Source organism: Poecilia latipinna, unplaced genomic scaffold (genome assembly GCF_001443285.1).
Source record: "Poecilia latipinna isolate Pla-1442-1.1 unplaced genomic scaffold, P_latipinna-1.0 Scaffold256, whole genome shotgun sequence".
NCBI classification, from domain to species: Eukaryota; Metazoa; Chordata; class Actinopteri; order Cyprinodontiformes; family Poeciliidae; genus Poecilia; species Poecilia latipinna.
This window is the reverse complement of record NW_015112872.1, coordinates 380,363-402,969: the sequence shown is the minus strand read 5'-3', so window position 1 is coordinate 402,969 and position 22,607 is coordinate 380,363. Positions and strand designations below refer to the sequence as shown.

The 22,607-nt window shown below is 41.4% G+C and overlaps 1 protein-coding gene across 2 annotated transcripts in view; it reads right to left on the bottom strand.

The window, feature by feature from the left end:
- The window catches only part of dachc (dachshund c), a 36,000-nt gene extending 13,476 nt beyond the window's left edge, over positions 1 to 22,524 (bottom strand). The window contains exons 1-4 of one of the 2 annotated variants that reach the window (XM_015033070.1): positions 20,805 to 22,524; positions 10,495 to 10,604; positions 6,916 to 7,026; positions 641 to 819 (exon numbers count right to left, since the gene is read on the bottom strand). In XM_015033070.1, the coding sequence (XP_014888556.1) occupies positions 641 to 819; positions 6,916 to 7,026; positions 10,495 to 10,604; positions 20,805 to 21,388 (984 nt within the window). In that variant the 5' untranslated portion in view covers positions 21,389 to 22,524. The remainder of the gene's footprint in view (positions 1 to 640; positions 820 to 6,915; positions 7,027 to 10,494; positions 10,605 to 20,804) is intronic. The other variant, XM_015033071.1, reaches the window with a different exon arrangement.
- Positions 22,525 to 22,607: the final 83 nt, after the last annotated feature.

The following is a 22,607-nucleotide window of genomic DNA, read 5'->3' as shown; positions in this document are numbered from 1 at the left end:
TTCTTTTCCTGCCCATTTTTCAAAATGACAGAAATTTTTTCGGCCCCTAAAAAAAAAAAAAAAAAAAAAAATGCTTCAACGCTAATTATTTTTCTTCAAAGTCAAGTTTTCAGCTTTCCTCTAAACTGAAAAAATGCCAAAGGCAAAAGAGTTTTTATTTGTTGATTATCAGTCAGAATTGGTTTCGGGAAAGACTGGAGTTTCTGCCAACTGACCTATAGCTGAAATTCACTTTGTTTTATTTCACAATATTACAGGCCCAAAGCATCCCACAAACCACTAAAGAAATTTATTTTTGCACAGAGGGAAGGCTTTAAAACTCACTGCGATGTTTACAGGAAAAAGCTTGCTCTAAACTCTCTTTGGGACGCCGTCATAAAAATAACAGTCTGCATTGTTAAAACTGTGAAATCAGAGGCATGTTCCTGTAACTGATGCTGTAATAACTCCCTAAGGACTCGGTCCTTAGAGAGTTCGACAACAAAAAAAAACACCAATCTTTAAAGTAAAACATGAAATGAAGGGTTAAGACAGCTGCAGTTTATTCGAGCACCTAAGATATCTCAAAGTCGGTTTCGCAGATCAGACCACAAGCCATTAGCCATCGAAGTCTGAGAGGTTGATGGGCATCTGGGCTCACCTTAATGACAGAGGTGGGAGCCCTGGCAGGTGGGTTGGCGTGGAGTTGCGCCACGTTGGCCATGCTGGCCAGCGTGCTCAGTCGGTTCATCTGGCCCATTGCCATGGAAACAGAGGCTGGTGCCAGGCTGCCAGGAATCAGAGGATGTGACATCATCATGAAGGGCAACTGGTCCAAAACTGAAGAAGAAAGAAAAGGAAGAAGACTGCAGTAAAACAACTCGGTATCTCTGTCCTTCCTCTATTGTCAATTTTAAAAGCCATGAAGGCTGCAACGTTCCATGCAATCAACGTGGAAACGGTTCGTTTTAACTTGAAACCATTAGTAGGATCATGACACCATCAGGTCATGTATTCCTAACAATATTGAACAAGTAGCTGAAAGTATTTGTACAAGGCAGGCTGGAGAGTGTTTTAAAGGATAAGTTACAGTGGCCTGCGAAAGTATTCACACCCCTTGAACTTTTTCTCTTTTGGTCACAGTGAACAAACGTCATTGTTCTTTTTGGGATTTCGGATGAGACCAACTCAAAGTACTGCAGGACCAGAATCTGAAAGGATGATAATAGTAATAATAACAATAATACAATGATAGTCGTTTTCAAAACATTATGCAAACAAAAACTGAAAACGTGTGAGCATTTGTTTCCAACACTGTGGAGAATCGCCGTTCAGAACAATTATAGCCACAAGTGTCTTTCGGTCATGTCTCTTCCAACATTTAAACATATGATCACATGTTCTGTTCGCTGTGAAACTGCTGCTGTGGCCCAAACAAATTCAGACTGGATGTAATTTTCCAGTCATGCCACAGATTCCCACTTGTGTTCAGATCTTGATTTTGGGTCATTCTGATATGTGTGTGTGCTTCGATCTAAATCATTAGAGCACTCGCAGCACGTTTCAGCTCGTTGTCCCAAAGGTTAACCTTTGACCCTGTCTCAAGTCTTTTGCCACCTCAACAAGTGTTTTTTGCTTCCCAGTCCCTGGTGAAGAAAAGCTTCCCCACAGCGTGACGTTTCCACCGCATTGTTTTAACAGGAGAATGCTGCGTTCAGGAACACGGGCAGTATTAATAGATTAATGGATTGTAACAATCGTTAAGCCAATTAACAATGGCTTTTCACTTGCTTTTTTTTTTTTCTTTTCATATATGCCATGTTTGTAGAGAGCTAGATGGATACTTTGGCCTCCCACCTATCTATAAAGCTTTCTGAACTTCTTTAACTTTCTTTAAGTTTAAATTAAACACTTTATAATATCCTATCGGGCCATAAAAACACACTAGTCACAATCCTGGGTGCAAAGTGTGTTCAGGCTGCAGGATATGATCTAACCTTGATAGATTTATAAATCAGGAAATATTCACAGTGCACTGATTGATAAAATGATGAAAAACATGACATCAATAACATTAATGCCAACGCTGAAATTAGAATTGGAACTTTGATGAATTTGTAATCAGTATTGATAGTAAAAGATTTTCTTATTTGTATATATATATATAAAGGGAATTGTAAAACATCTGGACTTTACAACTAAAAAAATTACGATGTAATTTTTCATTTTTCCATATCGCTCACCCCTAAATGATTCAATACATTTTTTTAGTAGTTGAAACTCAGCTCTTGTTATCGCTCCCAATCTGCTGCTCACAATCCCCTCTTTAGGACAAGCCTCCGCTATCTGAAAACAAAATCCTTCCTCTCAACAGCACCCCAGTGGGTTGTTTCAGTCCCTCTATTCATGAAACAAACAATCCTGTTGAGTGGGGGGAGCAGGAGAGAGAAAATGACATAAATATTTATCATTTAATAAAAGGAGAAAAACAAAAACAAAAGAAACACGGGGAGGAAGTGGAACAAAAGAAGCTGATGGCAGTCTTGGTGCTGGGCCAGCAATGCACGCTGGGTAATTATAAACACAAAGGAAAAAATCTTGGACTCTATTCCGCACAATTGTCACAAATAATAGAACTAGAGAAAGCAAAAAGAAAAAAAAGAAAAAGTTACAGAAAGACAGACACAAAAAAAAAGCAAACGACACGGAAAAAAAAGAGCAGGCGAAGTAGGCTTTAAAGCATAAGGTGCTGACTTTTTGAGTTAGCCTCGCTAGACATATGTGTAGTGCTTTGTGCATTTTGGCAGATTAGTCTGTCACTTGCCCAGTCCATAAACTAATCCAAACAAAAGATCTGTCTGAATGGAGCTGAATAACCAGATGCTCCGACAATCGACTCGCAGCCAAATATTAAAACCTCGGTTTGGAGCCCAGAGCTCACTTCAGCCCCTCCGTCCAAACCCCACAACCAACTAAAATTTCATTTGCGCCCTCATTCGGCCCCCTTCACTCTCTCTCCCCATGTTTCATTAGAAAACATCAAAAGTCAAACTGCTTCTCTTATGTTTATCCAAACAAACCATTACTGTAAACAAACAGTTACTGTAAATTTCCCAGAAGATCTTGTTAAACGCAGAAATGGCTTCTCTCTGCTCTTCTGCAGCCCATAAGGTGTCCCACTCAGCAGTTGTGCGAGTGTGCGTGTGTGTAATCTGAGATGGCCTTTGTAGTGGTTGGAGCGCTGGTAGGGGCCCATCCTTCCCATAAGGCTGTGGGTGGCGGTATGGAAAAAAAACACACACCGTTTTTAGTCTGCGTGCATGCGTGTTTGTGTGTGTTTCCACTTGACTCTATCATTAACGGTGATTAAGCTTTACAGGTTTATAATGGCTGGTGGTAACCAAGCCACCAAACTGCACACAGATGCTGGCAGTCGTAACCGAGTGTATACAGTGGTAAACAAAGCTTAATGCCGGCGGTGTTTACCGTCAGGGAGCGCGGAGGAAAGCGCTTCAGATGAAGAGAGAGAGACCTTGATGCTAATGTCATTTTTGAAAAACAGGAGAATTTCTGTTTTTTTTTTTTGTTTCTTGTTGTTTTTTTTTTCTGTGCACGTTTCTCCTGAAGCTTCACGGTGCGCTCCACATGCCAGGTGTGCATGTCCCAGGTTGGTAGCATATTCCACACAGACCTCCGTAAGCCCTGTCGTCTGTCTAAACACGCTGATGTCGCTTTAACCTGTCGATAGCAGAGGGGGCGCGGTGAACCTGAGCTGTTTGCGTGAGCGCGCGCGAGTGTGCACGTGCCCGTCATGCCATCGATTGTCCAGCGTTTGTCGTTTGCATTCAGGATGGTGAATTAGAGGGAAGACTATTGATTTGGCTTCGGCCTCTCATCTTATTCATCTCAATATCGCCCAGACTTGCTTCTGTCCACTTTCGCCGCCGCGACGCCTCGTATCAAAGCGAGGCCGGAGAGCAGTTAAGGGAAATGCTCTAATAACATATGAGTAACACGTCATCAGCAGCCAAAGGGAGGAGATCCGTAATTAGGCAATTCCCATTATGTGCGTTGCATGAATATATAGATTAGCATAGGATTGTAACTAATGATGATTTTAGTAATCGTTTATTCTGACGATTAATCGGATAGAAAAAACTTGCCACATTCTACAGATTTTTCTTTTTATTTTGTTTACTCAATATTAGAAATTTGTTAAAATACAGTATAATACATACAAATGCAAAAAACAAATAGCTATTGCCTAAAATGCAATAACAAAGCATTCCTTTAGTGAATCTGAATCAGGTGAAGCTAAAACTATGACACCTGAGGAGTTTTGAGTATAACTTATTTACTCACAAAGGCGTATTAATCTTAAATACAAAATGTGTATATATTTTCTTGTACAGTTTTGGCTCAACTTCTGCTTTAAATATATTGTTTTTTTTTCAGCAAACAACTTTCTTTTGGATTTGAATTGTCCAGTTTACTGATTAGTAAAATAGTCGACAATTATTTCAATAATCGATTCATCATGATTAATCCCATTAATCTTTTCAGGCTTACATTGCTATTTGCTAAGCTCTAAAATAAAAGTAAATTCTGTTTTATTTTACTTCAGGTGCCAGGATAAATCAATGCTATTTCAAATGTTGCCTACAGCGAGAATGTTTAACACTGACTGCATGTTTATATGCAGTGAATGTTATGAATGATGTAGAGCACATGGAAAAATAGTAGGGATGTACCATTATGAAAATTTGGGCCGATATTGTTATTCGATATTATTGCTGCTATGGCTGATGATTGATATTTACAGATATTATATCTATTTCACTACCGTTTTGACACCGTTGAGAAAAAAAGAGATCAGAGACAAGATAAAAATAAATATTGGTTGTTCATATTGACTCAGTTTTATTTATAGGACAGATTCCGACATGTTAAAAAATGACTAATACTGGCCAATACCAATGTTAGTGCCGATATATCGTGCATCTCCCAAAAAATGTAAATATTACCTTAGATCAAAAAAGGATTTTTTCAAACAAAAGCTTCAGCCTACTGGAAAGTATTTCAGTAGGATGTATTATATGCATGGACTCAGTACTTGGAATGAGCTTCTTTAGTATAAATTACTGTGTAAATGCAGCATAAAAGTGACCAGTTTGTGGCTCTGGTCACTTCTTCCTAAGTTGCTTCAATAGTGACCTTTATCATGCCTGCGTTGTGGGTTCTGGTGTCTCTTGTCTTCCTCTTAACAATAGCCCACAGTGTCTCCCTAAGTTTTGGGTCAGGTCAGTTTGCTGGCTTGTCAAGTACAGTAACTCCATGGTCATTAAAGCAAGTATCGGCACTTATGATAATGTGGGCAGGTACTAAGTACTGACATTGAAAAAGTCCTGGCAAGAATATATGTCTTTAATTTGTTTTTGGCTGAGTTTGCATCCAGTCAGTGATGCAAACTGACTCGATGGGAAAGTGTAAAATGTAAATTCGTTCCAATGTAAAGTCCATTTGTTTTTCTGAGTAGTCTATTAGGTGTTTGTATTCTAATAAGAAAAATAAGTTTAGAAAATACAATATTTCACCACTCTGTTTACTTTTTTCACACTGATTAAGAAATACCAATTTTTTCAAGTTTGTGCAAATCCATGAAGTTAAAAGCAATGACTCTCTAAGTTCCTGATTTTAATTAAACTATGTTTAGTATTCACATCTTCAAGATACAGAAAACAGATCAGTTTACATTGAGTGGTTCAATTGGTAATCAAGGTAGAGGGAAGACTTGAGACCCTCCACTGTCTTCCTTTACTGTCCGACAAACAGGCAGTAAAGAAACAATCACATTTTCATTGCTTGATCTTTGGCCAATCATTGCCAAAGAATATAAATGATGCTCCTAGATTGGCTGCTTTGCAAAACGCCAACATTGCACTCTTTAGCTCACCAGCTGGAAGTTGTTGATGTTGATCTAGAGGAAGAACCAGAGCTCTTCTGCCACACTGATAAGTGCCGCATCAGCCAAATTTCTCAAAACAGGGAATATTTCTTCAAATGAAGTGATCAGAAGTTGGCAAGACTCTTTGAATGTGGGGTTTCATGATCCCACTAGCCCCTGCTTCAGTGGAAGGAAATCCCATAGCAGTGATTCAGCTGCACCTGAGGAGCTCCTGTCAATCACTCTTCAATGTGCTGAGCTCCCGGAAAACAAGATGCATTTAATGCAGTCCAAGTTGGCAATTTTTTTTTTTATTGATTGATTTAGTTACTTTTATGATGTGTGTGTAAAGTTGAAAATGTCTGTGAGCCTGCACCAAGTGGTCAGCTATCAAAATGGCGGATGGCAATCAGGTGTTTTCCGTCACCAATATAAAAAAAACGTTCAAGACGGACAATGTTCAGTTCATCTTACTGTGTGACTCTCACACAGGCCTCTGCCTCTCGGTTATTAAAGTCTGCATGCTCTTGGTGTGATGATTAACACATTGGAATAATTTGTTGCCAAAAGCACTTGAGCCTGTTGGCTGGAGAATCTATATTTTCACAAAACACACCTGAATCATGCTGAACTCCACAAGGTGAGTAAGAAACACATGCAAGCAGAACCTGCTTTGTAATTCCAAGCTGTTTGGACGACCTCATTTTTATCGGTAGAACTGGCCCCTCGCCGAACTATTTTGCTTTCTACTGTTTCGTCAAAGGAAACAAAGAGGAGAGGCGATGTCACATCCTGGCCCTAATCAGCTCAATTCAGCAGCGCCACAGCTGCTCAATTTGTATTGACGGGGGTATCACAGGTGTGTATCGACAACAACTGAGAAACGTGTTACACAGCTGTAATTACACATTTTGCACACGTGTGTGTGTGTGTGTGTGTGTTTGTGGGCAGATAAGAAAAAAATAAATAAAGAAAAGAAAGTTACAGCTTACCCAGACCAGCGTTGTGGTCACCATTCTCTCCGTTTGGCCCACTATGTTGCTGACTACTATGGTAACCTGCCATCGCCTCCAGCTTGATCTTTTTGGCCAGCGCAGAAAGATCTGAGAGAGAGAGAAACAGATATATAGCGAGAGGAGGAGAGAAGGGAGAGGGGAGGGCAAAGAAAAAAAGCAAAAAGAATCAATAAGAGCCAGATCAATGGCCCCCAGTGGAGGATTAGAGCAGTTGGTAGGCTGGAGGTTGTCAGGGGAAGACAGAGGCCAGCCATTCATTCTGACTGCACCACTGCACCGGCCATTTAGCCTGCCAGGGAATCAGCAGAGATAGAAACAGGCCAAGACATTCATCTCACCCACACAACGCTATCACATCCCACAGCAGAGAGTGCAGGGCGACACCAAACAGCAGCGGGAGCTCCACCTTTAAACCACAGAGGCCCTCTTTGTCAGAATAAAAGAATCCGAAGCAGGAGACAGGAGGTGAAGATGCCTCTTAATAGAGGTGGTGCACTTTCGAATAATCTGTAATAGAGAGCGACAAAATGTGGCGAAAGTGGGGGAGTGGGGAGGGCCGAGGCACATTTTAATTTATGGCTTGAACCTCGGAGCGCAGCTTGACCCCCCCTCCCTTTCAGAGCTGCCTTGAAAATAGAAAATTAAATATCTGTTGCGCTAATGCAGACAAACATGGTGAATTATTAAAGTCAGGACGAAGCACACAACTGTGCAAACACAAACGGAGGAAACACAAACAAGCCGCGAGTCTTAATTTCCTGATCCGTCTAAACATTGGCAACCAAGTTGACCGTCGTGTTCTTGATCCCGCCCCGTCCTCTCAGATAATAGACGTCTGCAGCGGACAGTTTGCTCTTCCCCTCTCATCTCCTTTTCCCCCTCTCTTCCCTGCCCTCTCGTCCCCATCCCTTCTCCTTACTTTACCTTTTCAAATGTCAGCATCACAGCGGGACGTGAGCCACCGCGCTGCTGTGTGCGTGCGCACTCGCGAGCACATGAAGGCGAGAAACGGCGACTAAGGAGGGTGACATCAAAGATCTTTCCTGCCTTTTACGCTCAAATGTCCTCGCTCTCCCCGTCTCCTTCTCCCCTCTCATGTGGCCAGTTCTAATCAGTGGCGCTGACATTGCCGCCGTGCCCTCTTCTTTGGTGGAAAAAAAAGGCTCTTTTTTTTTTCCCCCACTGAGAAAGATGCTCTCGAGCGTTCACGCAAATACACACACACACACACACACGCACACACACACTGGAGCACCTTTGAACAGTGAGAGGAAGTGGAGGCTAATAGAAAATGGCTTCTTTTGAGGCGGGGAATGAAAAGATCAGGTTTCAGTGAAGAGCACAAAGCCAAGGGCAACTTTGAGAGCGGTGAGGTGCCAACAATTACTTTTCTCTCCCTTTTCTCTGTGCTTTTCCAACACATACACACACACAAGCACACACACATACAGACACACAGAAGTTATAATAAACAAAAACACAAGCTGCATTGTGTTAAACCATGGCAACAAAATACTTACATTTAAAGATTCTATTGTTCGAAAGGATGTAAAGACATACATTAACTTGCAATGACAACAAGGTTCAAATATAACTGTACGCAATTATATATCTAAAGTTCTGCAGGCAAGGATACTTACTCAAATTTGCACACTTTTTAAGACGAGGAAACGAAGCCCGCCAAGTTTGCAAGTTGTTTCTGACTTGTCAGCACTCAGCAGTCTGTATGCTAATTTTATTCATCAACTCACCGGTCGCCTCCCGGGATCCCCACCCCTTCATGCGATTGATGATGGGTAAAAATGTGTCATTATAAAAATAAAGAGTGAAAACCTCCTCAGTCTGTGTCATGTCTGTAGAAGCAGGGACGTCGAGCAACATGTTTTCTCTTGGAGCTAATATTAGAGCAGAATTTGAACGCTTTCAGAAGAATAACGCTAAGAATACTGCTATTGATATGAGAGCTTGGTTTAAAAAAAAAACTAATTTGAATACTGATTTAACTTTAGAGATATTTTGAAACTTTCTGTTAAGTGTTTGAAGAGTTGCAGGCTATTATATTTCAAATGACGTGCATTGGTATATAGATTTCCTAATATGACCAGGTCTAATTTCTACTGTGACTAACTGCTAAACTTTCTAAAGAAAAATTAAAGTCAACATTTTTAGATTTACAAAAACTGTGAAATTAATTTTGTATTTTTTTGTTGTTTGTTTTTTACAGCGTATTTAAGTGGCAGGTATTAGAATATTGAATTGCAATCACAATTGCAAAGTCCATGTGTGCAGAGCTGTAACTCCAACAGACTGCTTGGATGCAATATTTGGTAGGCTATTAAATTTCAAGTGCCATGCATTCATAATAATATATCTGGCCTGTTAGTTGAACTTTCATTGCCCTTTATCCCCAGACATGATGCAGAGTTTAGGTAGTAAAGCTAATAGAGACTGACTTTCTGATGAATTGGAAAAATTGATGCAGAATTTGAAGATATGTAAAATGTTCATTATATTTATTTGACGTGAAAGTCATCTTCGCTGCACACTGAAGTAAACTGCTGCTCTGTAATATGTTAAAGGTACATCACAAAATATGATAAAAGGCTATATTTTCATCTTCAAAAATTTAGGTGTGAATGTATTTTATCTCTTTTTTTATAGACATTCTTCTAAGCATTGGGTAATATAAGATTCTCACATCATGATAAACCCGAGGACAGATACCACAGTTTCATGATATATGAATATATCGTAAACATGTCGGACATATCGGCATTACAATACCAGTGTGTGCAATATTCATACCTCAACGGACTGTTTGGATCTCAATAACTGTTGTCTAATATATTCCAGGTGTTATAAACCTGTGTTTTTCACGCCAATGTAATATTCAACCAGTTGGATGGAGTCTTACGGTAGCTAACAAGGACTCTAACAAGCACTGGTTACCTGTGCTGCCGGTAAAACAACACATTTGTTACAATCAATTGCCTACTTATAGTTATTTTGAATTTCAATCACAGTTAGGTCAGGAATATCAGACCGTCATCATTGCAGAGTAAATAAGTACACCAAGGTGATGAGAGCTGGTTGATTAGTCAGGCTGTCTGCTGAGGTTGCCATCCAGCAGTCAGCTCCTTCACTGAAAATGCAGATTGTAGCTTGATGTTTAGGAGCTTTCTTTAAGCCAGCTGCTCTGCAGTGCACAGCAGTAACTTCAGAAGGAAGCTCAGGTCACCAACGGCAACATGCCTATCTTATTGTTATGTCCTTTTTAATTAGCTAATTTTTCTCAACTTATAAATACTATGAATAAAACAAGCACTCTTTCCATGCAAAAGCTTTGATGTGTCACTGATAGATTCATGACCAGAGTCAAACATGACAGAAATACCTGAGTACTGTTTTTTTTTTTTACCAATACTTTCCAAAATTTGTCATTTTTTATATTAAAAACAGAGTGATCAGTCAAGCTATTCTTTCCCCCCCTGCACTGATATTGTTTCCACAGCTCATGTATGTAAAGCGTGAGCACGCCGAGGCATGGGTGGTCACCTGCAGGAGGCATGATCCCAGCGTGCATCAGACCGCCGTGAGACAGCATGTGGTGCGTCCCGCCCTCTGTCGCACTCTGCAGCCTCTTGGGCGGTCGTCCGGGCCTCGAGCTGCAGGCAGAAAAACACAGCGCTGGCGTTAGTCATTAGGCCGCTCTCCATGCTGGGACTGAGATGGGTGGCCCAGCTAGACTAAAGTGTCCTTCAAGTCTGTAAACCTCTGATCCTGCTGAAGTGTCAACAAGCAAAAACACTGAAACATGAGCGCCTCCAGGAAGGCTGCTGTACAGCAAATCTGACCTCCCTGTGGATACGAGCAAGCAGAAAAGGAGTTTCCCTATGGCCTCCATAAAGCACCTCATTACTGTTCAGCTTACTCATTCATTTGTTTGCTTATTAAATGCGCTCGCCCGCCTCCTTCCCCTTCAGTCCTCTCCTTGTTTAGCCGTTTCTTTCCCCTTTTCCTTCCCCCCCTTCTTCCCCCCGTCATGTCACAAGTTTGCTCGACAACAGCTGTAAGTACGAGGCGAGACGCACGCGGTTTTCTTGTGCGTTCGCGTGCGAGGCTTGACGGAGCAGGACCGCGCTCGATCAATCCTGGAGGAAGTACGTGCAAAGCTGTCAGACATCACTCGGGCTCTGACTAAACGGTGTGAATGTCCTGACAGTGGAAATGACACGGGCCACGTCAGGCCTAATGACAACCAGCGTACCTCATCTCCGTTTCACAGCAGCTTGACACAACAGCAATCTGTGCGTCTGTCTGAGGCTGCGTGATATTAAAAGACAGTGAGCAAAAGAAGAAGGTGGAAGAGGAGGAGGAGGAAGAAAACGACGGAGAAGGGAGTGAAACCTGAGTGAAGAGCAAAGTTAAAGAGGAGTGAAAGTGAGACAGAAAGATGAAGAGGGACATAAAAAGAGAAAGTACATAAAAGTTTAAAAAAAAGGTGCAAAAGAGAAGGGTGAGGAGGGGGAATAAGCAGAGATAGACTAGAAGGAGCAGCTTCCTAGCGTGGGGTGTCTTTGAGCAGATTTTAATTAGAATCTAATCCAGCCGTCATTAAGGCCCCATAAACGAAGCTGTCAGTCAGGAGATTAATGGCGCCTCATTTGCATGTTGCATATAATTCATCAATTACCCAGCAGAAAGGACCAATCCCCTGTTGACACACCCACTGGCTGAGAGGGGGTAGATGAAGAGACACAAAAAGACAGGGAGAAAGAATGTGTAGCCACAAACTCTGGGAGAAAAAACAGGTAGCTGGAATATGTGTGTGTGTGCATCTGTGTGTGTGTGTGTGTGTGTGTGTGTGTGTGCGTGCGTGCGTGTGTATGAAGTGTTCAAAGGTTAATTTGATGAGCCGATGAGCTCCACAGTTCCTGCCCTCGGTTTTAATGAGTTGTTATTATTGTCTCTTATTATAGGCCCAGACTGACTGGGATGTGACAGCTGACATCAGATATCTCACAGAAACACACACCCACACTCACACTAACAGGAGCACAGGGAGCGACACGCACACAGATGCATGTAAAAATAGGGAGGAAAAAAAAAAAAAAAAAAAGAAGCTAGAGAGTGAGCAACGAGAGATTTGTGGCTGGTTTTTGTAAAGCTTTGACCTCCCCCTTACAGTTTTAGTAGATTCCGATTCAGCTTTGGAAAACTACAACTAAGAACATTCAGAATATTTCTTTCCAGCTTCCCTGTTGTGATTGGTCCATTTTTAACATGAAGAGTTTTGCTACTTTTAGCACAATTAGCGTGTCTGGCATTGATAACTGTAAAATGCACCAAGGCTAGAAACAAGTGGTAGGAATGCACCAATCAGGCTTCTGCAGGCTGGTACAGATTTTTATTTTTATTTAATTTTTTAGGTCTGATCTGCTAATCCCAAACTTCACAAATTCTGATTTATTTTTTATTCTAAGGTGAAAATACAAAAGAGGAAAAAATGTGCAGCAGAATATAAGATGATTCACATTTATGTATCAAAACAATACCTTCAATTGATTTCAATTAGAAATAAAAACTAGTCAATTCCGATACTTTGATGAGCGATCAGTGCATCTCATTCCCTAAGGAGAGCAGATCTTCACTCAGAGATTTTCAGACGGCTGCTAACTTTGCTAATTCCAGGATACTAGAGGTGATAAGGGAAAAGTTTGAAACCACAGTAGAATAAAACGGAGCAGATTTACTGTGATACAATTTATCTGAAGTCGGTTTTAGGGCCAGTTTGTTCCTCTGATGAAACGTCTCCAAACAAACCAATAATCCCTTAGCAGCCGGCTTCTTTCTGCACCCAAATAAATCAGATGCAGATTGAGAAAAACTGCTAAATTAAAGTAATATTTTTCTAAAAGCCTGAGATATACAGAGAGTGTATGCTACTCTTTGGCTTTTTTTTTTTTTTGCTCTGTCTTATGTCATGTTTTCATTTTTATGACATTTTGATGCATTTGATGTACGTTCGACATCTTTTCCTATAATTTTCCAAAAGTTACTTTGAATAATACTATTTTTTTAAAAGCTGTTTAACAACTTAAGTGGTCTTTTCCTGGGAAACATGCAAAAAGACTAATTTAAAAATCTAAAGTCTTCCGTAATAACTTTTCCATAAAAGGTTAGCACAACAATTACTAGGGCCAATTTTTTGGGGGGAAACCCAAAAAAAAAAAAAAAAGACTTGAACTTCCAAATCTATATCTGAGGGATACAGTTGTGACTATCTGTGTGAATGTGTGTGTGTGTGTGTGTGTGTGTGTGTGTGTGTGTGTGTGGTGCTTAGAATTTCAAATATTTGTTTTCAGCATCACACTGAGCTCAACAAAAGCAGGAAATGTATTTTTGGGTTTCATGTTTGGAGGTAAAGCAACACAGTTGGACAGGAACTGATGTTGAAACATGTCAAATTCACACAAACGCACACAGATGCAGAAGTGAAGATCAGCAGGGGGAAATAAAACGCACAGAGACCAGAGCCTGCCTTGTTTTTTACTGCAGCCGCTTCCCTTTCCCTTACTACTGTTTATTTGCACTCACTAATTAATGGCCTCTCTAAGTGTGTGTGTGTGTGTGTGTGTGTGCCAGTGTGCGCATCTCCATGTGTGTGTTGTCGGTGGGTGGGTGCGTTGTCTGCGCCTTTGTATATGTTGCATTTTTAAGGGGCATAAAGAACTGGAACCTAATTTTGTGTTTAGTCTGCAAGTACGTTGATACATCAAAGTGACCCACAGAGGGAGGTCTTATGTGTGTGTTGTGCATGCATGCGTGTTTGCGTGTGTGTGAGAGGTTGGAGAGCACCGGTTCCCTGAGGTAGGATTAATGAAAAAGCCTTTCATGGAAAAGTCATCAAGCTGAGGGGATGGAATGAGGGAGAGGAGGGAGGGAGCGGTGGGGAGGGGGGGGTTGAAGAGAGAAAACAGTTCATTGTGTGTGGATGTGTGTGTGTGTGTGTGTGTGTGTGTGTGTAGAGGAGGGGGTGTATGGCTTATGACCTCTTTGTCTCAAACTTTAATTAAAATCTCACCCAGACGTCCTCCTTCATGCCAACACTGTGGCCACACATGAACACACACACACCACACACATATTTTTATTTTTTTTTATTTTTTTTTTTATTTTTTTTTAGGGATAGGAAGGTAACCTGCACATCGAGTTCTGCCCTCAGAGCTTCTTCTCCGGAGTGTGTTACCTGAAACATGAAACGCCAAACATGGCAGCTGGAGCTTAGCACAGGTGGAATAGAAACAAAAACACAACCAAGATGACAGATCTCTCTGCTCTTTGCACACACACACCACACACACACACACACACACACACACACACTCAGAGTCAAGAAAAGTAATGAAAGAAGAGGAAGTGTTACAGTCAAAACAGTGGAACAGCTACTGGCTTGGAGGGACTGAGGTGGTGATAGGTAGCAGCTGTGTGTGTATGTGAGAGAGCAGGGGGAAAGAAAAGGGAGAACTTGCTCAAACAGGATTTTGTTTGGAATACATTAGCAGCGGTTTACAGCTCCCATCCTTTCAATCTGTGTTTATCACACGGGTTTGTATTCGCAGTCACGGTCCGGTTTGATAAATCATAACGTCGCAGGAAGACTTATGTTCCAGGTTGGAGAAAAGAGAGGGAGAGATTGATGTTGTGATAAATAAATAAAAATAAAAATAAAAAACTTGATGCATCACTATTAGCCTGTGTGTGTTGATGTCATGAAAGAAGCTAACACAGGACGTTTGATCGCGGCAAAAAAATTCAGATCCCCTAACCCGATACTGTTGGGCATTCCTTCACCGCATTCCAGGGTCAGGACGATGTCAGGACCGTGTGTGCGTGGGTGTGTGTGTGTGTGTGTGTGTGTGAAAGCATGTGTGCGCTTTCCATTAAAACCCGACACAAGAGAAGAGACGGAGAGGCCCTCTTTAGCTCATCGCACTCGTCTCTACAAAACATCAAAAGAGCATTGAGGTTAAAGTTGAGCCAGACTTGAACGCATCTGAACTTGGATTCTGTCCCAACACTGCTGAATGTGACCTGCCACACACACACACACACACACACACACCCACCCACACACACCCACCCACACACACACACACGCGCACACGCACACGTATACATACTCAGGACACCAGCTGCAGAAAGTTGCAAGGCTAAACTTCGTCACTGAAAAACAAAGAAACGGTACAAAGCTACTAGATTTTCACAGACATGAACAAATTTGCCTCCATCCCTGGTAAAAGTTATGCAAAACACTTTCAAATATAATTGTGTGAAATCCACAATTTCATCATAGTAAACATTTTTATCAGAGAGAAAAAACAAATAACAGTAGCACATTTATTGACACTCCTGCTGCTAACGTTTTGCATAAGTTTCTTTTGCCATCAGGACAGCAAGGTTGGAGGGATCTTTGAACTTAACACAATTTCTCTTGATCAGTCAGAGTCCTGGATCGTCTCTTCAGCTGATCCCATAAGTTTTCTGCAGGATTTTGGTTGGGGGACCGGGATGGCCATAGAAAAGATTAAATTTGAGTCTGGGGATTTGTTTTTCTGTTTGGCCATATGTTTTGGATCACAATCCTGCTAATGACAGCACATTTACAGTTTCCTGGCAGAGGAAACTTTTTTCCCCAATGGCCTGCTATTTCAAAGCTCTCATGATGCCATGCATTCTAAAATAAGGTCCCACAGCCTCACAGATCCTCCACCATGCAGTGGGCATGAAGTACTTTTACATATATGATGAATATGTTTCACACCACGTTAGCATTTTGCAACCTTTACATGTGGGATCCTTTCTTTTCCACGGCCATTAGCATCTACAACAACTCTTTGAAGAAACTTGGATGAGTTACAAAGTTCATACAGCATTTATGAATTGAATTATGATGTTTGTAAAGCTTGAAAAGCTACAATACAGTTTGGATTGTTACCTTGGGTGTCTGGACTACTTCCTTCCACTGTTGATTCCATATGAGCATTTATTAACATCAATATTTAAGGAAATGTGACTAAATATAATCAAAACGCAGTTGCACCACTTCATTCAACAACATTGGTGAAGAGACCTGTTCAATAAGGCGCCAGGTCTTTTTTTGGTGCACATTCTTCTGTATTTGAGTGACTGTATTCAGAAAAATGTACTGCTAAAAAGATGATAAGAATAAGATAGTTATGATTTTTTAACAATATTTTATCGACACTTTATCGCAACAAATTCAGCAAAATATTGTGATAAAGTTTCAAGTCCACGTCAGCCGTCTCTCACAGAAAGTCATGGACTACCAAGCTCACTTTCCATAGAACATGTAAATTTAGGAAAATTAGCTAGAAAATGAAATAAATGCATCAGTTACAATAGTAGGAACTGATTGGGTTACCAACATTCATGCAATTTACTGTTTTTCTTTAAAAGAACAGCAAGTATTCCTTAACACTGGGTACTTAACCCCGCTGAATAAATTCACTCCGTCTGAATGGATTTTGTGCTGCCGCAATAAAAAATGTTTATTACTCATTACGAACATCCAACAGAAGTGTCAGCAGCATCATGTCTGCTCCTTTTTTATTTTTTTTAGCAAACTAACTCTGATCTTAAGCATACGTGTCACACAAAATCCCAAGAAAGTTTATTTGCGGTTATCAAAATAAGCTTCATCGCTACTGCTGTAGGTCCGAAGCAGCGATGTTGATTTTGTGCAAATCTTACTGCATCTTTATCCGTTTTTAATGAAACTTTAACTTAAGCATGTCGTGTGCAAAAGATTGTCGAGCACAAATAGAGAACCCATGTGTTGCTCTTTAAATATTGTTCTGTAAAAAAAAAAAAAAAAAAAAAAAAGGGAGATGTTGTTCCACGGTACATCAGAACATTTTAATGTAATGCACGGAAGGAAAGACTATTTTTAACACTGCATACATAATGTCTACACATACATGTCACGAATACACCCAGTTTGACCTGAGCGACTTTGTTTGGCGTGCTCTCTCTCCAAATGGAGAATGAAACAATTCCTTTTGTGAGGGGGAGACGAGCAAAGGACGTCGGATCGGGTTGCCTCCTACACGCCGTGTTCCCTCGGTGGAACTAATGTCATTTAGCGGCAAAGCCAGCAAAACACGCAGGCGTGACCGTGCGAGTTGGTGCGCGCCGGCAGACGGCGAGGAAAGAGGGTGTGTTTCTGCGCCACCTATGCATGAATTACAACTGGAGTGAGGGTAAAGTTGGCCCATCTTCACTGTGTGATGAGTCGGTGGTCAGGCTGTGTGTGTGTGTGTGTGTGTGTGTGAACATGGCAGGACAAAGAAAAGAAGGTAAAACAATTATGAACAGAGACTTTGCTTCAATACTGAAAAAAGTGAAGAAATAGGAAATGGCCTGTACTTGTTTAGCGCTTTATCTAGTCCAAAGAACAGCAAAGCGCCTCACACTTTGCTCTGACATTCACTGAGTGTTTGAAGCAATGATTAAACAAGCACCCAAAAACATTTAGCAAAACCATCGGGCATCTCGGCTGTGTCTCTTCCCAACCTTTATCCTGAACTGGAAAATAATAAGTGATGTCTGTCTTAATCAGTAACAGAAATCTGAGCGAGTCTGTCAGAAAGCCACATCATCATATTCTCGGGGACTCTTCTTGAAACTTTTAGGCTTCCCTTCCGACTTTGACCCAAACCGTCTTGAGTTCTACTTTTTTTCTCTTTTACCTGCTACTGTACGTCTCTCCATCCACACAAGGGATCACTTAAAAACTTCTAATGCACTCGGTGAGGTGGCGGTGGTGGGGGTACTGATGCTAATGGCTACCGCAGCACATTTGAAGCCCTCAGACAAAGAATCAGGCGAGTTGTTTGAAGATTTCAGACGAGTGATGTTTTCAGATCTCATTAACTAAAGGCTGTTTGAGTGTTGTGTGGATAATTAGAGACGGCAGCGGCTGTGTATTTTCGGGGGGTTGTATAACAACGCTCCCATTAACACCAGACACAGGAGACATCCCGCAGCAACCAGAAGAAGAAGACGCATCCGGATTTTTGTCTTGGTTGGAGGGCTGCAAAAGCTTAAGAGCAGGTGGTTAATCCACAAGTTAAGGCTCGTCTCCAAACTTCTTGCTTCGGTTTTGGAAAAAAAAAAAAAAAACAAGGAGAACGTTTGCGGAAATAGGCAAGAGCTCCGCACGTCCTCCGCGTGTTCATCTGCGCACATCTCGATGCGGCCTCCATCCAAAGTTAATGGCAGGTGTAAATTGGATCATCCATGCTCCAAGTAGCAAGGATTAACCATCAAACAATACGAGTTCTCTAAACCAGAGATAATCCACAACTCCTCTGGATTCAAGCTCACGCTGTCACGAGCATGTGGTCTGCACAACAGCAGGCCGAGGCACCGGGAAGCCACAAATCCCAGCCAATTTAGTCCCCTTTATCCAAACATCTCTGCGCCACGCTGGAACTGATGACCCATGCAGTTGGTCACCACCGGAGTTCTGCAAAACACCTCATTTACATAATCGCATCATAAATACAGAGAATTCATTTAATCATCTCCTCTGTTCTGATGCTCAGGGCTAAAGAGTGTTGATATGATAAGACAGCAAGTTATTAAGGAGGGAGAGAGGGAGGCAAGGAAGATGGGAGAAGGAGAGAAAAGGAAGGGGATCAGCGAGTGAGTGAGTGAGCTTGTCCTGATTTAAGCTGCCGCTTGGGGCCAAATGAAAATTAATTAATTTCTGTGAAGAATCAATTTCTCAGAATGACAGTGTCAGATTCAATGTGTGCAAGTGAGAGTGTGTCAAAGAGAGAGTGTGTCAGAGTGAGACAGAGATAACAGTAAGTGATAACATGACAAACTTTTTGAGAGTAGGGTTTTTTTTTTCCTTCTTATTAGGATTACAAAAATTCATTATCGCCAACATCGCCGCAGCCATCAAGACGTTTATCATCCAATAAAATGGTAATTAGTTACAGGCCTGGAAGGAGAAGAAGTAAGGCAAGTAGGCATGGACCAGTTACCAGCATCAAGGTATGCTAATGTTTTTAAAAAAAAGTTACGCTCTCAAAACGGCAAAGATCTGCCCTCACACCATTCCAAGGGGTTTAAAGTCCTTCTCGTGAAATGACATGAAAGAAGCCGGTGTTGGAGAATGAAGCAACGCCGTCTCTCCTACACGTGTTGCTGTGCACTGCTGGCCAGCTGGCTGACAGACGACTCCTATAGCTTTCTTTTGGGCCTCCGAGAAAGAGGTTTGATTGGTTCAATTTCTCCTTGCAATAAAAAGTCATGGTGAGGAAATTTGTGGACTGTCACCCATCTTTCCTACTTAAGTTAAATCTGACTTGAAATTACAATCTGTAATGAAAATCAGCAACTTTTGTGACGTTTCTTATTATGAACTAGTCAGTTTGAATAAACTTGTTAACTCTAATTTTGTCTGCAAACACAATATCATGATTGTTTAAGGGTAATCTGTGTAGCTGCACTAGTTAAAGCAAAAAAAAAAAAAAGACAATGAGAATACATTTTCACTTTGTGCCATTCACCACCATCACAATAAAAACCACTAAATATCCAAATGCAATTTCAAGTATTTTTCATCTATGTCCATCTGACAAGTTTTGGGATTTCTTTTAATTTTTCGGAAAGTTTGTCAAAAATGTTCCAAAGAAAATGAGGTGGAAGCTGAAAGTCCTAGGCGTAATGCTACTTGGCAGGCTTTTGGTTGGCGCTTGCAAAGCAGCCAATCCAGGAGCGGCATTCATTTTTCTTGCCGCTGATTGGCTGTTCCTAAAAGAACGGAGATGAGTGGATTTTAATTCATGCGGTTCTGCTAAGATGGGTTTTCACTTTGCGTATTAACTATATGAAAACATATTTGGTGTTTCCACTGTTAAAATATAAGCATTTTTGAAGGGGCTCTTAAGTATTCACGGATGCTAGCTTTGACCCCGGCTGTGACCCCTAGCCCCGTGAATACAGGGGGTCCACTGCTTTGACTGTAACGTTTGAAACTGATAATAGTAACAAAATAAAAACATAATATAACGTTTGACTGCGACAGACTGGCGACCTGTCCAGGATGTCCCCCGCCTCTCGCCCGGAACGTTAGCTGGAGATAGGGACCAGCACCCCTCCCGACCCCACTGAGGGACAAGGGTGTTCAGAAAATGGATGGATGGATGGATATAACGTTTGAAAACTAGTGTTCCTGGATATGTTTAAAACCAACTATAAATATGGAAGAAATCATATTTACAATTTTGACAATCAATATTATAAATGGAGTTTACAAGATTTCATCGAGTTATATTGTTTTTACATAAAGAGTGAATTTTAACCAACGTGATGATACTGTGATGATCTAATACTGGCCCTTGCCTATTTCCAATGCATTTAACAAAACTGGCAGAAAATCATTAAACTAAACCTGGAGTCTTTTATCTACTAATTCAACTTCCGAAGTTCATCAAAACACATTTGTTGGCATCCTAATCTTTTATCTCCATTAACAGTAAGCGATAACATAACAAACTTGGCCTTCAACGAGCCTCATTTACATTAAAACGAGTGGGAGCGGTTAGGCAAACTGGGAGGAAAGTGACATGACAAACTCATACAAAAGGTAATAAAAGTTGAAAATGAACACAAATAAGAACAGTAATTAAACTCATTATCTTTCAGCTTTTTAAAAGTGAGGTGAGTTAAAAACAAAAATAAACATTGCTGCACCAGTCGCACTTTAAACAACACCGGGATGAACCCTCCGTGTGCCCCCGCCGTCACCTCCACCTCCCCCAGCTCACCTTGCATTGGTGCAGTCGTTGAAGAGCGTCTCGAAGTCCTGCCTGGAGATGAGTTTGCACCGGTTCACCCCGGGCTGGATGGCTCCCAGCCCCCGCAGCACCCGGACCTGCTCCACGTTGCACACCACCGGACTAATGTCCAGCCGCTTCAGCTTGGTGTAGACGGTGTGGAGCCCGCCGACCAGGTGCTTAAGGAAAACGTCGAAAGCCTGCGGCAGACAGATGAGCTCCGTGCCTTTGACCGTGAACGAGGCCAGCTTGGCCCCTTTCACCTCCACCAGCTTGCACTCGTTGTTCTGCGGCGTGCTCTCCACGGGCGACGCGGTGGCGTACACGGGCTTGGCCCCGGCGGACAGCGGGGTTCCGCCGCCCTTCAGCGGGGTCCCGTTGGGCAGCAGGAGGTCCGCCCGGAACTGGTGAAGCAGCGCCGGGTGCGCCACCGGTGGAGCCGGGGAGGACGCGGCGGAGGTGGCGGCGGGTGGCGGAGAGTTGGTGGCCGGGGAGACGGAGCTCGGTACCGGGTGGTGACCGAGTGGAGCAGCGGGAAGCAGAGTCGGAGTGGCAGGAGTTGCCATGGTAGTCATTGTCGGTGAAAAAGAGCGCAAGTTTAAAAAAAAAAAAAAAAAAAAGAAAAGCAAAAGTTCAAGTCAACTATTATGGAAAGTAAGTTTGGGAGCGTGAAGTGTGCATTGGGCGTCTCTGGGAAGAGAGGGGAATAAAAAGAGAAGAGAGGAGACACGGTCCGTGTGTGGAAAGGAGATCACATTATTGAATCAGAATGAGCGGAGGCTTGACTCAGTGGAGATGCTACTGTCAAATTATCATAAGGAGGAGGAGCCTGGGCTGATTCTTAGACAGTGAGAGAAAGGAGAGGGGGAGAGAGAGAGCAAAGATTAGCCTACTTAAACTTTTGATAAGCTTATTTATGAGAAAACACACCTTCACATTAAAGCCTCTGATGAGACTTGACATGCTTCTGGCATACAATCCGGGGTGTTTATGTCATTTCTAGAGATCCTCTTAAATCTTTAAGATTAATTAATGCATCATGATTGGAAGTAAAATGGATTACATTTTGAAAACTCACATCCGTGTTTATGATGTAAAGACAATATGGCGCTCAAGAACTTTAATTTAAAAACAAAAATGGAGAAACAGTTTCGGTTTGTTGCAATTCGAAACAAGAATCTAATAATCAGTTGTTGTTTTTTTCTGCCAAATGCCAATTTGTATTTTTTATGCCCAACTCCATAGACTTAAGTTTTTTTCAATGACTACCTAAAAAGTAGCTGAGAAATAGTTTTGAATTCAAATGAAAATGAAAGATCTTCAAAATCTACCCATTTATGTGTGAAAGTACTTGTCTCTGTCCTTTATCTAATAATTATTAATCTCCAAATTAATTACAGGATCTAAATATAGCCCAATGTATGATCCAAGTAATAAATAAGAACAAACAAAATAAAGTTTTTCAGTATTTCAAATTTCCAAACTCTGGGCAAAACACCTTGTTCTTCCTCTCACTTTTTGCCACTGTAACATGTTTTTAATGGTAGTTATTAATTAACAATGTGACTGGAATAAAGACATATTTCAAATGCATTTCCTGCTGATAAGAGTGACGCAAGCAGTTATGAGGTTGTAGGGGCTGTTATATTATACTTTTGCATAAAAGCACTATTTAAAAACTGCCTTTTGTATTTCCTCTGGTTATTTTTCTTCATAGTCTGAAACACATATGTACATTCACAAAATACAGAGTACATTCACAAACAGTGTGACTATACTTGAAGTGTAACATAC